General features: G+C 38.0%; 1 protein-coding gene across 1 annotated transcript; it reads right to left on the bottom strand.

The window, feature by feature from the left end:
- Positions 1-3721: 3721 nt before the first annotated feature.
- LOC130912828 (betaine--homocysteine S-methyltransferase 1) lies at positions 3722-11758 on the bottom strand. The gene is made up of 8 exons (XM_057830898.1): positions 11687-11758; positions 10994-11126; positions 8767-8879; positions 8498-8689; positions 8284-8431; positions 6394-6576; positions 4263-4491; positions 3722-4190 (listed from the first exon to the last, which is right to left on the bottom strand). The coding sequence occupies exons 1-8, from the start codon at positions 11702-11704 to the stop codon at positions 4013-4015; spliced, it is 1194 nt and encodes a 397-aa protein (XP_057686881.1). The 5' UTR covers positions 11705-11758; the 3' UTR covers positions 3722-4012.
- Positions 11759-15330: the final 3572 nt, after the last annotated feature.

The following is a 15330-nucleotide window of genomic DNA, read 5'->3' as shown; positions in this document are numbered from 1 at the left end:
ATAAATTGAGCTATCTTGGCTGCGACTTTTTTGCTGTTGCTGGAAATTTTGTTTGTTCTGCATTATATATATATATATATATATATATATATATATATATATATATATATATATATATATATTATACAAAAACTCAGTTTGGTACGTACCTCGGTTTTGAGGTCACGGTTCGGTTCATTTTCGGTACAGTAAGAAAACAAAATGCAAAATATAAATGTGCTAGTTCTTTATTACACACTTTTGTGCTTTCAACAATAGGAACATTAGCCTATACAAAGCCAGAATTCTGCTCAAAAAGTAGCGGGTATTTAAAGATAATAATCCAGAAACAATTCGCCTTTCAGACCCCACGTATTGGTCAGCTTTCTTTCTGAAAGAAAGAGGAAAAAAGAACTCCTGTGCTAAAGAGAAAAGCAATCCCAATGACAAAGATTTTAACATGTATTTTACAATTGAAATGCCTCAATGAATCTTTTTTTTTTTCTTATGAATGGTTTTCAAAGGCTTTATTGGTGGATTTTCTCAAGTTAAAGCGCCACACAGAAATTAATTTAATTGTGTAAGCAGGATCTGTGTATTATTTTTATTATTTAATTACAGGTGTTTTAGTTCATTTCAATTTATTTTATTTAAATGGGCTATTATTTATTTTATTATGTGTTTATATCTTACAAATGTGATGTAGTATTCATTTATATTGTATATTTTATGTTGTATAACTTTAGTTCCGATGTGAATATTAGTTCCTACTTATTTTGTTGTGGTAGGAAGGTTTTGTATTGAACACGGGGCCGTGTTGGTTATTATTATGGCAGAGAAGACAGCAGTAAACCAACAAAGATAAGTCAACTGTGCCCCGATCTACCACTCAAGAGATCTGATGTACTCAAAAAGTGGGTTACGATTGCATATTAGTTTGAAAATCGACCGGATCCACCGTATTTTTACACGAGTGACTTCCGGTCTGCCCGATCCTAGCTAGTAGTATTGATGCAGGAGGGCCGCGTCTCGCATCAAATAATAAACTCTGCCGTTGAGCCGCTTCTGGGATGCGTCTAACACGCGGCCGCACTGCGACTGGTGTGTATTGGCTGATTGACTTTAACGCCCGCGTTTCACTGCGTTCTCGCGGTGGCCATGTTGTCGCGCCGTTGACGTTTCTGGGTTATATATACTGTCCTACCGTGTTGGTCCTCATTATAGTACAGAAGACGGAGTAAATATAATCTACACAAAGAAACTGTAACCCGATCGACTCACAGCCTCAAAAAGTAAGGGTTACATTACGTCAGAAACTCGTTCGGTACTCCTCCGTTCCGAACCAAGCACTCCGTACCGAAACGGTTCAATACAAATACATGTACCGTTACACCCTATGTATATATATATATATATATATATATATACAGTGCCTTGCAAAAGTATTCGGCCCCCTTGAATCTTGCAACCTTTCGCCACATTTCAGGCTTCAAACATAAAGATATGAAATTAATTTTTTTTTTCAAGAATCAACAACAAGTGGGACACAATCGTGAAGTGGAACAACATTTATTGGATGATTTAAACTTTTTTAACAAATAAAAAACTGAAAAGTGGGGCGTGCAATATTATTATTCGGCCCCTTTACTTTCAGTGCAGCAAACTCACTCCAGAAGTTCAGTGAGGATCTCTGAATGATCCAATGTTGTCCTAAATGACCGATGATGATAAATAGAATCCACCTGTGTGTAATCAAGTCTCCGTATAAATGCACCTGCTCTGTGATAGTCTCAGGGTTCTGTTTAAAGTGCAGAGAGCATTATGAAAACCAAGGAACACCCCAGGCAGGTCCGAGATACTGTTGTGGAGAAGTTTAAAGCCGGATTTGGTTACAAAAAGATTTCCCAAGCTTTAAACATCTCAAAGAGCACTGTGCAAGCCATCATATTGAAATGGAAGGAGCATCAGACCACTGCAAATCTACCAAGACCCGGCCGTCCTTCCAAACTTTCTTCTCAAACAAGGAGAAAACTGATCAGAGATTCAGCCAAGAGGCCCATGATCACTCTGGATGAACTGCAGAGATCTACAGCTGAGGTGGGAGAGTCTGTCCATAGGACAACAATCAGTCGTACACCGCACAAACCTGGCCTTTATGGAAGAGTGGCAAGAAGAAAGCCATTTCTCAAAGATATCCATAAAAAGTCTCGTTTAAAGTTTGCCACAAGCCACCTGGGAGACACACCAAACATGTGGAAGAAGGTGCTGTGGTCAGATGAAACCAAAATTGAACTTTTTGGCCACAATGCAAAACGATATGTTTGGCGTAAAAGCAACACAGCTCATCACCCTGAACACACCATCCCCACTGTCAAACATGGTGGTGACAGCATCATGGTTTGGGCCTGCTTTTCTTCAGCAGGGACAAGGAAGATGGTTAAAATTGACGGGAGGATGGATGCAGCCAAATACAGGAACATTCTGGAAGAAAACCTGTTGGTATCTGCACAAGACCTGAGACTGGGACGGAGATTTATCTTCCAACAGGACAATGATCCAAAACATAAAGCCAAATCTACAATGGAATGGTTAAAAAATAAACATATCCAGGTGTTAGAATGGCCAGGTCAAAGTCCAGACCTGAATCCAATCGAGAATCTGTGGAAAGAGCTGAAGACTGCTGTTCACAAACACTCTCCATCCAACCTCACTGAGCTCGAACTGTTTTGCAAGGAAGAATGGGCAAGAAGTCTCTCGATGTGCAAAACTGATAGAAACATACCCCAAGCGACTTGCAGCTGTAATTGGAGCAAAAGGTGGTGCTACAAAGTATTAACGCAAGGGGGCCGAATAATATTGCACGCCCCACTTTTCAGTTTTTTATTTGTTAAAAAAGTTTAAATTATCCAATAAATTTTGTTCCACTTCACGATTGTGTCCCACTTGTTGTTGATTCTTGACAAAAAATTATATAAAAAAATATATATATACATATATATATATATATATATATATATAAAATAAAAATATATAAAAAATCTACATTTGCAATATACCTAATTAATAATCTTTCACTGCCATTGAGGGCGATAGATGTCTAATCAAGCCCTCCCAGTCAAAGTGGTTTGGACGCCGTTAAAGGCATTAATGAGTCAATACTTGAAAATAAAAATTGATCAGTACATTTTAAAACACAGATCTTTTACACTCTATTATGGTCCTCTGAAAATGATGTGATCAAGCCCAATTTCTGATCACCTGGCCGGATGGAAAATGTCCCTAAAGTTTATTTTACATGGAGGTCCATGACGCATTCACACACACACGCAAAAACAACAACAAAGTTAAAACAAAACACAATAATGCAGAAACGAATGTCGGTGGCTCCACAGATGATAATATTCTATTTTAAACCCAGTAAAACTGCATGTTAGATTAGATGAGGCAAGGACAAGGCTAACCCTCCATCTGAATTTATATATTAGATTTCCAGTTTACGATAACCGCTCATTCTGCGAGGTCACGTCACTGAAACGCAATGTCATCATAAAGTGAGAACTTCCTACCCTTGTATTTTCATTTTAAAGTTTCTAAAGCTTTGCAATGTCAAATATGTTTGGTTTCCTATTATAATAGGGCGGGCTTATAAATATTGCATCATTTTGCTTACAACCATGTTTGTTTCTGTTTGTTCTTATTGCCTATTATTATACCCAACCCATTACAACAAACAAGACACCGATTCACCTGGTATTAGATCTCTTTATTTTACAAAGTGGCCCTGTTTCATGAAAAAATCCCAAATTTAGAGGCCAATTCCAAACTTAAGCTGTTACTGTAACTTCACATAAATTCCATAGCAATTTACAATGATGACTTACAGCAGTTGCACACAGCAGTGCCAATTTCAAGTAAGGAACAGGCCCCATGAGTGGTGAGCTGAGTGAAAATGCTGACATTTGCACGCGTGTTAGTCCACGGCTGTTTATGTGAACCTCTGCTGTCACGTCTGAGGGGTGCGGCACAGTTTAACTCAGTGGCTCTTTGAGCGATCAAACAGCTCCTTTAGTTGTTGTTTAGTGGTGGCTTCTTTCTGCTGCATGAGCTCAGTGTGGCCTTTGGTGACGCCCCAGCCGGCCGGCGTTGACATGGATGAACAGAGCGGACGGCCGGAAGCCGGCTTCAGGTTCTCCCAGTACTCACGACGGGCTCTGAATCACACAAATAGGTGTGCCTATAAATCCAAAGGTATCCCAGCGGGACAAGTCTAGGAGTACGATTACCTGGCTCTGACCCAGGGTTTGGTGTGCATCTCTAGACCCGCTCCCCACATCCCGTGTTTCTCCGATCCCGGGGGCAGAATTCCCCTCTCGGCCGCCAGTTCCTCCGCCACGGCCCTGATGTGGTACGGTTCATATCCGCAGCAGCCACCGATGAAGCGGATGCCAGCGTTGTAGGCCTCTCTGGCGTACTTGTGCATGTCCCAGCGGGTCAGGATTCTGGGCTCCAGACCTAGTTTAATATTTCTTTCATTACAAATATCCTACTTACAAATGTGGGTAGTAGTAACATGTTACATTTACTCTGTGACATTTACTTGAGTTACTTTGTGAGAAAAATGTACTTTCAAGAGCAGTTTTATCACGTCATGCATATTTTCACTAGCGTCATTACATTTTTGCATTATATTCTACATATTAGATTTGACTATATTGGTGCTAACAGTGGCTCTACCAGTTTCACCAATGAGATGTAGCAACAATAATCACATGACTCCATAACAACAATCAGACGTAACATTACAATCACATGATCACACACAAGCTTGCAGTCGGAAGTCTTACGATTACGCCAGTGTGTTCAATCACGTGGCATCTTTGAAGCGCCTTAAAAATGAAACAATTTGACAGAGAGATGTAATCGATTTCAAGTTCTCTCCCAGTTTTAATTTGGTACCGATAGACTACCAAAAACCAAAAAAGATGTGATCGTTTCAATTTCATGGTAGGAAATATGTTTTGTCTCTACTAATGGGAATTCATGCTCTTTGGATGGGTGATGTTTCGTTTCTCTAGTCTGAATTGGATAGTATTATATTGTATACATTTTTTTGGCCTAGTATGTTCATGTAATGTTCATGTAGTAGGCTATAGTACAGTACAATAATAACTAGAGTTGTTCCGATCATGTTTTTTTGCTTTCGATCCGATCCCGATCGTTTTAGTTTGAGTATCTGCCGATCCCGATATTTCCCAATCATATACATTTTGGCAATGCATTAAGAAAAAAATGAATAAAACTCGGACGAATATATACATTCAACATACAGTACATAAGTACTGTATTTGTTTATTATGACAATAAATCCTCAAGATGGCATTTACATTATTAACATTCTTTCTGTGAGAGGGATCCATGGATAGAAAGACTTGTGACTTTGTATATTGTGACTAAATATTGCTATCTAGTGTATTTGTTGAGCTTTCAGTAAATGATACTGTAGCCATGCCCAAATGCATGATGGGAAGTGGAACCATGACTGTGCGTAGTGCTACCAATTCATATATCTTCTCTGCGTTGGGAAATAACATAAGGTGTTAAGAAAAAGATCAATTGCTACCTTGCTTCCCCACATCGCTTCCCATGATATTTCTAATCGTAGGGAGAGGGATTGTAAGGCTTTAGTCAATTAAAAAAAGGCTCCAAAGGCTGCCAAAATTCACTCTTCTCATTTTACGCTGCTTTTTATCTCTCTATATAGGTAAAACGGCACCATTACAGATTGAGCGCGACAATGTGTGAGTAGGTCGTGTAACGCATGTATTAGTTGCGTTAAATATTTTAACGTGATACATTTGTAAAAAAAATTAATTACCACCGTTATAAATTTGATAACCCTACCTTAAGCCTAAACTAAAGACTCTGGATGAGTGTAACATATTATGTCTGTAACGTTAAATACAATTAGAAAACGATTTAATTAAAAAATATTTATATATTAAAAAAAGGCATGGCCGATATTTTTTTGCCGATTCTGATACTTTGAAAATGACGTGATCGGACATCTCTAATAATAACAGTTCATATAGATGATATGCTGCTTTTTACTTGAGTAAATTTTTTGAATGACTTAATTTTACTTACGTAATATTATTCTGAAGTAACGCTACTCTTACATGAGTAAAACGTTTCACTACTTCACCCACCTCTGCCTACTTGTATTGTTTTTTTTTTACTCTCTTGAAGCTTGCATATCATTCAGGTCAAATGTCACACGTTTTGACAAAAAATGGTCCCTAAATGTCGTAAGTCATTGCTTTTCCCAAAGTCATCCAGAATACATGCAAGTAAAATATCTGAATATGTCGTTCCTGTGTCAAATTGGAAAATTGTTGTTTCAGTTTGTGCGCTTACCGAAGGGGAATTCTGGCAGGTCAATGAATCCCTGGCAATTGCAGTCCGGGGTGTGATAAGCAAGAGGCTGCACCATGTAGTGAGCTTTCAATCCGGCCTTCTCCACGCCCGCCTTCATCATCTTGACAGCCTCCACACAGGTCATTGGGTCAAAATGGCAATTGACACCAACAATCTGGGCACCTAAAAAGGAGCACCTTGGTGTGAGCGCACGAAACTCGCAACTTGTTGCTATGACAGTTGCAGTTTCAGATTATCTTTTTGTGTGACATCACGAAAGGTAGGAAGATGCTAATCTGAATGAAAATATATAATTAATGAATTTTGTCATCACTCCATGTGTTTCCCTATACAAATGGTATTGTCCAGCAGTTTGGCCTTAAAGTGAGCTTTCAACTCTTTTTGGGCACTCATTTGCTGCCATTGACGGTGCTGGAGGTCCAATGCATTTCTCTCCATGTCAAAACTGATTGGACATCTAGCGCCGTCAAGTTTAATGAAAAAGGAACATTCACAGCTACTCCTCCTATTTTAAATGAATTGGAAGTCTATTGTTTCAGTGGTGGGCAATGAGTTTAATCCTATGAAATTAGGAAGGCCAAAAAATCCAACTTTACTGTGTTATTGGGGGCAGTAACCAGTAACCGGAGTGTATTTTTTTCTTTAATTTCGTTTAATTGTATTAATAAATTTGACCTGGTGTCCGCGTACTTTGTGGACTTTACATTTTGGGTCATGGAGGCTACATGTGTATACCAAATGTTAATGCTAACTGTTAGTACTACCTACATGACACAAAACGGCCGCCAGGTTGTGTCAAGGTTGTATTTTTAAGTTAAATAGTCATTTGCCCAAAAAGGATAAGCCATTTAATGACTTTTCCAGTTGAAGTGTACTGTCGAACCAAAAATAATAGTACTAATCTATTTGTATATTTATTACAGTCACTCAGCTTTACCTTAGAAATGCAATGCAAGCAAAAGTGTAATACACATTAGATATGTGGACACAAATTTTCAGTCTATTTCATAAAAATAAAATATACAAATGTGTTTGAAACTATATAATTTTGCAGATTATGCTGAAAATATAAGTTTCTTACTTTGTATTAAAAAAATATTGAAGAAGAATCTAGTGTCCAAGCATGCAGCTTTCATTAGTGTTGCAATGTGTTCATGTTCATAATCAGGTTTTTAAAAAATGTTTTTTAAATAAAGTTATTCTGACCCATAATGCACCGCAAAAAAGGCAAGCTAAAAGATGGCTACTAGGGAAGATTTTTTTGGGGCTTTTTATGATGAATTCTTAATAATTAAGTTTATCTTTCATATGCCTGCTTCCCCACCATAGGACATGATCATCACCATAACTTGTAATATTACATGTTTCTGGACATGAATCAATTAGATATTTTACTGTAAATGAAGTACAGTACAGTATTAGGGAGTTCAAAGTTTTGATGAAAAAGAAATACTGAGTCACATAGCATTCTGCTCTTTTAAGCTACCTTTGGTAAAGTTCCTTCATTACCATAATGCATAACTTTCATGAGAATCACCAGAACAGTGCTGCAACATGTTTAGACCGACAGCAATACTCATGGGCTTATAGACTTAAGTTCTGCCAAAAATGAATAATACTTAAGTCCTGTCGCTTACTGAGTCACTTGGTTGTAAAGGTTTGTGTCATTTTTTGTGTCTGTATTATACAGGTCAATAGTGATTTAGGTGTGCACCACAAAAAGCACAAAGGGTTAAATTTGGAAATGGGTGAATTAATTTTTCCATCAGGTGACTCGAGATACGGTATTGTAAATCACGGAACATAAGTCTAAACAGCAAACGGGAACATACAGAGTCACTTGTGTTTGACGAGTAGAAAAAAACCAACCGGCTTTGACCAGCCTAACAGCACACTCCCCCGGCGAGACGCCGTGCATGTCGCCTTCGGGCCCGATGCACAGAGAAGCGGCCACCGGCTTTCCCGTGCCCTTCAGCACCTCCACGGCCCACACGGCCTCCTCAACGTGCTCAAAGTACTACATGAGGGATAAATGTGACAGCCTGAATATGCAAAAACTGAAAATTGCGGTTTCGGTCTCTACCTCAGCGATCAAGAAGTCCACATTTTTCTTGATGAAAACGTCCAATTGCTTCTTGAAGATGGCCTTTACATCGGCCTCGCTCTTACAGCTCAGGTAGGACGGTGTTTGAGACACGCCGCCTGCCACCAAGGCGTCGCCCTCGTTGGCCACCTCGCGGGCCAGATCGCAGGCAGCCTCGTTGATTTGGGCACCCTGCGCGGCCAAATCCATTAACCATATGAGGCAGTTGTATTGGTTTAAAAAGATTATACTGGTTTTAGTGAGCTTACGGTGTAGGTGAGCTTGTTGCCCCGGTTCTCCAGCTTGTCGTCACTGGCGTAGAAGGTGAAGGTCTGCATGACGTTGGACCCTGCCCTCAAAAACTCCCTGTGAAGTTGGCGTACTGTAGAAAAAAACACAATGTCAAACAAACACACACACACACCCCTCAAAAAATAAACATCATTTCAAAATCGAGACTTTGACAAATGAATTACCGACACTATGAATTCCTTCCAATTTATTTCATAGGCTGCCACTGACGCCAATACACGTCAAACCATTTGAAGTCGGAGCCGATGGCAGCAAATGATTGCCGCCAACCTACCCAGTTAAAATACATTAGACGTCTATCGCCGTCAATGGCAGTGAATGAGTTAAAGATATGTTGCCTTGCTTTTTAATGTGCTCCATGGATTGTTGAGTTGGGAACAGTTACTACTTTAGTCATCAAAAAGTTGATTTGCATCTTTTGCATATTTAGAAACACTTTATTTAACATTTTTTAAAAAATTAGTAGTAGTGGTAATAATTGTTCACTTGCTCACTCATTTCAAGACATCAATTTTTCCAGTTTAAGATCATACATTTGCTTCATTAATCAAAGGAAAGATTACATGGTATTTACCCTGACAAGTGAGGGTTTTAAATCAAACAGTTTTGTCTTTGTTTATTTTTGTTTCTCTCGACTTCTTTGATCAGTGTGTTGCATTTAAATCTTCTCTCTTTGTATGTACAGGGTGGGGCAGAGCAACTTGCTTATTTAGATTTGGCGCCCCGAAGCGATGGTTGCTCTGAGGATGGTAAGGATGAACTTATTTGAGAGGGTGGGGCTTAAAGTTTGGTTCTTAATATGTGTTATTTATTTTGTGTTTATTTTTCAGGAACCCCAGTGATCATCATGGAGTGGACGAAGTTGGAACGCGCTTTCGCTTGTTGAGGGATTTTTTTCAAGCGAGAAATAAAATCGCATGTATTAAGGTCCTGCACCATAGCTAATTTATAGGGATTCAATTTCAATTCTTCATGGAGGATTCGTCTCACAGAATGAGCAGACAACCCAAGAGCAGATGCGTGTTTCCGGGCAGACCGTCAGGGAGATCTCAAAACAGATTGTCTAACTGCTTCAATGTTTTGGGGTGACCTAGCTGTTCATGGGAGCCCAGGTTTCTTTTATTTTACCGTATTGGCCCGAATATAAGACGGCCCTGATAATAAGACGACCCCCTCTTTTTCAAGACTCAAGTTTGAAAAAAGACTTTTTAAACACCAAATTATTTTTTACACAGAAAATAATTACTGTACATCTGAAACAAATGATTATAACAATATATTTGAGAGGAAAAATCATGTTATTTTGCCTAATTCGAATCTTAATATCTGAACATTTAAATATGTAAAATAAAGTGCAATCACATTGTACAAATGTACTTAAACCAATCTATTGTGATAAAACAACAAAATTGCAATAACTGCATTAACCATCAAAGTGAAGTCTAACTGTAACTGTAGTCTTGAAACAAATCTGAATAAGGAAAAATGTTGCAATAAAATAATGCAAACTGGTTAAACTAGTAGCTGAGATCCGAACATTGCTTCAATGATATCTAGCGTCATCTAGCGTCGTGAATGGGTATAATGTCTAGACTGCGAATATAAGACGACCCCCTCTTTTTCAATCTTATTTCGATGCAAAAACACTGTCTTATTATCGGGCCAATACGGTACATCACCCATTTCCTTGAAGTTGTTTACCCATGAACCAATCGTCTGCCGGTCAGGAACACGACCACGGGGGGAATATTGAAATGTCTACAGAATGCACGTTGCGTTACGACGATTCAGCGACTGCTTGAAAACAATGCCTCAACAGCAAAAGAGCGTTTCAACTTCGTCCACGCTATGATGCTCATTAGGGTTCCTGAAGAATAATCATAAATAGATAATGCACATTAAGAACCAAATTTTAAGCCCCACCGTCTCAAATAAGTCCATCCCTACCATCCTCAGATCAACTATCGCTTCAGGGCGTCAAATTGAAATAAGCAAGTTGCTCTTCCCAACCCTGTATAATCCATAATAAAATTCCAATCAAAAGACATGAGAACAGAAAAAAAAGTGCATGGTTGACCATGTTTTTAATTCTAGTTTGTGTTTTAAAAAAGCAAATGTATCAAGAATGAAATAGCACTTGTACTGGCTGTGATTACACTGCAACCACTCCAGGCCTGCCCTCACCTGCTTCGGGGTGCTCGGCCGCGGCCTCCGGGGTCCAGGGTCCTGCCTTTACGTAGCCTCTCTTCTCCAGGGCAAACACGAAGCCGCCGTCTCCAATCACCACTTCCCCAGCGTTGAGACGCTCCAAGATTCCCTGGGACAAAGAAACAAAGTATCATTGTCAACTGTGAAATGATAATAAAAAAAAAAAAAACACACACACACAGCACAATCATTGATGCCCCCAACTGTTTGGAGGAGGTTAAGTTGAGTCCCCGAGTTGAAGTTTTTCCATTACAGGTATTTCCTTCCAGCAATATTTGACCACAAAACCGATACCTTGGATGAATATTTATGCATTCCTATGTCAGGATGGTTGCTTCCTTTTCAGAAGCCACATTCTTCTCTGTGGGGACCCCAATCATCAAAAGCAACTTTTCACCTTAACTGAACTGAACTGGATCAAACTTTTGTTTCAGCAATTTTGGTGGTGCTTTTGGACCTCTCACTTGGCAAAATGATCCAACAGTATGTAAATTCATCCTGTGTTGTTGTTTTTTTCATTCACTTCAGAAGCTGCATGAAATCCATGTTCCGTAAAACTACAATTTGAAGCTTTTGTGCACTTTAAAGAACAAATTCGACGTGCATTCAAATGTCTCTTCACGCATATGTGGCATATGCATTTCTAGAGCTGAAGCTCCTGTTGCTTACCTTTTTTACTGGTGCCATATTCCCAGAGTGGTGTGGACCGACCCCTGACTGCTCAGACTTTGACAGGTTGAAACAGACATTAAAATAGGGCAGAACACTTCTTTAAATCCATCTTAACCAGGGGAGGGGTCTGACCCAGCGACGCGCTGATTGGCAAAGCTTGAGTTACACAACCACCGCCCCCCTCACCTTTCCAGATGAACGAGTCCGTTGTTGGCGCGCGTTACTAGTTTGGGCCGGAATAATTACGCTTATTGGTTTATTTGTGTGTCTCGGCGTAAACGTGATAGTTGCTGACTAGACACTTTGATAAGATACACGTACACAACAACCGTGCCGGTTTTAGACAATTGCTTCCCAACTGATGAAGGCATTCAATGTGATACAGAAGACATTCTTGCAGGACTTTACACTCAAGGGGAATCATTAAACTTGCAGTGTTTGTGTTGACTGTTGAGTGTTATGTAATGCAATACTGCTGCATGAGCTGATCTGATCATGATCTTTAACCATTTATCAGTCTTAATCAAATATAAAGCTAATTAATTTTCACATAAATTAACACTTTATTCAATTAAGGATTTGGTCCTCATGTGGATTTGTGCCTTTTTAAGGGAAAAAAAACAACATTTAGAGCTACTAATAAGAATTTCAAGTCAACCTACAGTTTTGATGGGAACCTTGAAAATGCAAGTTATCGACAAAAACTTATTATTTTTTTTAAGTAAGCAGACTTTCATATCAAAGTTAAAAAAAAAAAAAAGTTAAAATCAAAACAGTTAACTGTTCTTCTGTAGTGGGATCAAGCATCAGAAGGAAACATCCTGTGCAGTAAGTGTAGCATGACGTCACGAAAGGCATTTAAGGTGCTTTGATATGATTACTTGTATGTCGATAAATAAAAAGTGTAATTTTACATGTATGAAATGAATTTGGTGCACAAATCTGGCTGTCTTTTACCTTTTCATGATTATTCCATCCAAAGCAATGCACCAGGGCGGCCTTGGCGCAGTTGGTAGCTTGAGTTGACCTGGAGCTAAAGAGTCAGCGGTTCGATTCCCGGCTATGACTGCAAGGCACTGAACCCTAACTTGCCCCCCATGGATTGGCAGCACCTTGCATGGCAGCAGCACCATTGGGTTGTGAATGTGTGCGTGAAAGGGTAAATGTGTGCGAATGTAAAGAGCTTTGGGCATTGTAACAATGTAGACAAATGCGCTATATATGTACTCTCTATTTACCATCAGGAAACGGCCACTTTTTTCCAGCAAATTCTGATTATGACATCACCACCGGCATTGATGATCATGTCTAGCTTTTTAGTGCTGCACTAGATAGTACATGTTGATAGAATGACAGAATGACCACACGGCACCAATGTAATAGAAAGACTATGTCTCTTATGTAGGCAAACTGCAAAAATCGCAGCTCATTCTGGGTGTGACATCATCGTCTGTTTGAAGATTTTTTTGTGTCAGCTGAGAAAGGAAGACTAATAAGGATCTCACTTCATTATTAATCCTTCTCTGTCACTTTTTTGATGGTTTTGTCTCCAAAATGACTTTGACCAAAGTGACGTTAAAATGCTGTAGTATTTCATAGCACATTTATGTTAATTTACTTCCTGTTTTATTTTGGTGGGTTCCTCATTGACTTTGTGTACACGGTCAGCTTTGTTTTGCCTCCCCTATTTACCTGAATGCCCACACCTGTCTATCAGAAACCCTAGTTCTTATATACTCTTGTTCCATCGTTCTTGTTTGGAAAGCAATAGAAAGCTAAGACAATGTCTTTAGTTAAGTTTTCATTGCCATGTTTTTGTCCCAAGTCGACGTTGCCGACATAGGTGGAGTTTGACTTTTGGGGCAGGGCGGGCACAACATGCTGATGACCCCAAAACGCAGTGTCCGCAATAAAATTAATTTACAAGAATATTTATGATAATAAGTTGACAATGAGCTTTTTTTTTTGTTTCCCATCATTCTTGAGGGGAATTCTAAATCAGGCTGCCTAGGCAATACTTTTCGCCAAGATCGTCAGCCATTGATTATCGTACGCCCGCTGGTGTCGTACCAATGTAGTTACCCCAGTCAAAAACAGTATCCCCTGGGCAGAGCCATATGGAGGTGGATTTGTGTCTTCATTATTCAATCCCCCAAAAAATTTGCTTCAGTAAAAAAAAAAAAAGTTGCTTCAATCAAAATATTTATTTTCAATCAAAAAAAAAGTCGCTTGAATTAAAAAAAAAAAAAAAAAAAAAAAAGAAAATGTGTTTGAATGCAAAAATAAATTTGGAACTAAAAAAAAAAATGCGTGTGAAAGCTATTTTTCTTTGATTTTTTTTTTTTTTTATTGGAGTCAGGTTTTTTTTTTTTGATTGAAACAACTGGGCCACATTTTGGCTAGTACGTTTTTGCCTTTATTATTCAATCAAAAAATAAGTTGCTTCAAAAAATATATATGTTTTAAAAAAGAAAAATAACTTCAAGCAAAAAACGAAAAATTTCAATCATAGAAAACATTTTCAAATCCGAAAAAATATTTGTGATTGAAAAATTTGCATTTGAACACTTAATTTTTCATTGAAAATTTTTTCTTTAATTGAAGCAATCCTTTTTGTGTTTGGGCCATACGACATTTGTGTCTAAATCATTTAATCCCCCAAAAAGTTGCTTCAATCCCCCCCCCCCCCAAAAAAAAAAATTCAATCAAAGAAAAAATACACTTGAAAAATAAAATTGCCCTCCGCTAATTTATTTTTTGTTGTTTTTGAAAATTATATGCAAGCAAATGGCCGTCTAAGGTGATAGTCACATGATCTGTTTGAAAAATAATTTTCACCCATTATAAAAATATATTTTTTTGTTCATTTCATTCATTTTTGTTGCAGTTTTATTGCTTTACAACTTATATATATATATATATATATATATATATATATATATATATATATATATATATATATATATATATATATATATATATATATATATATATATATATATATATATATATATATATATATGAAAGTCAATTTCATGCAATGACACTTTTCGGCCACCGGGGTGGGGCTGCCCCCCCCTTAAAATCCGCTTATGGTTGCCGAAGATCATTTGTTGCTAAGTAGTGTTTTTTGGATTTTGAAGCTGGCTTGTTGTTCAATGCCCAAGTTACGTGCCCATGTAAAATTGTATTGTCTTGAAATTGTTGATCTGCTTGAATTGATTTCAATGCTGTGAAAAAACCCCACCAACTTAAGAGTGTTTGTCACCTGTGTGTATTTGTTTTTTTCATTTAAATTTCATTAATTTAGTTTTTATTAACATTGACTCATTTATAAATGAAGTTATAATTACACAAAAAATATACAAAATGCAATAATGATGAATAATTTAAAAAATGATAATAATTATTGGTATTATCTTAAGTTTTTCTTAATTTTTCAATGACCATAAATGGTCATTTGCATTACAAGTCGACACTTAAGACTTGTAATGCACCTTTTGTCCACTGTAGTGACCTTGTGTCCTTGAAAGGGTTAAACTTTATCAAAAGTAGATCAACTTGAATTCCCAAAACTAAACACTATACAAACATAGGTGGTGTTGCTAAAGATAAAAAAAAGCCAACCTTTGAACATCAGG

The sequence above is a fragment of the Corythoichthys intestinalis genome, chromosome 3 (genome assembly GCF_030265065.1).
Source record: "Corythoichthys intestinalis isolate RoL2023-P3 chromosome 3, ASM3026506v1, whole genome shotgun sequence".
NCBI classification, from domain to species: domain Eukaryota; kingdom Metazoa; phylum Chordata; class Actinopteri; order Syngnathiformes; family Syngnathidae; genus Corythoichthys; species Corythoichthys intestinalis.
The sequence above is the reverse complement of the archived record's forward strand: the minus strand, read 5'-3'. Positions and strand labels throughout refer to the sequence as shown.

Bases quoted from the DNA above. Each gene is read 5' to 3' on its own strand.
- LOC130912828 (XM_057830898.1), bottom strand. The intron at 6,577-8,283 runs GTTGGTTTTTTT...GCTCCTTTTTAG, and splicing joins TGTTAGGCTGGTCAAAGCCG to GTGCCCAGATTGTTGGTGTC. The intron at 4,191-4,262 runs GTAATCGTACTC...TGTGTGATTCAG, and splicing joins AAACCCTGGGTCAGAGCCAG to AGCCCGTCGTGAGTACTGGG.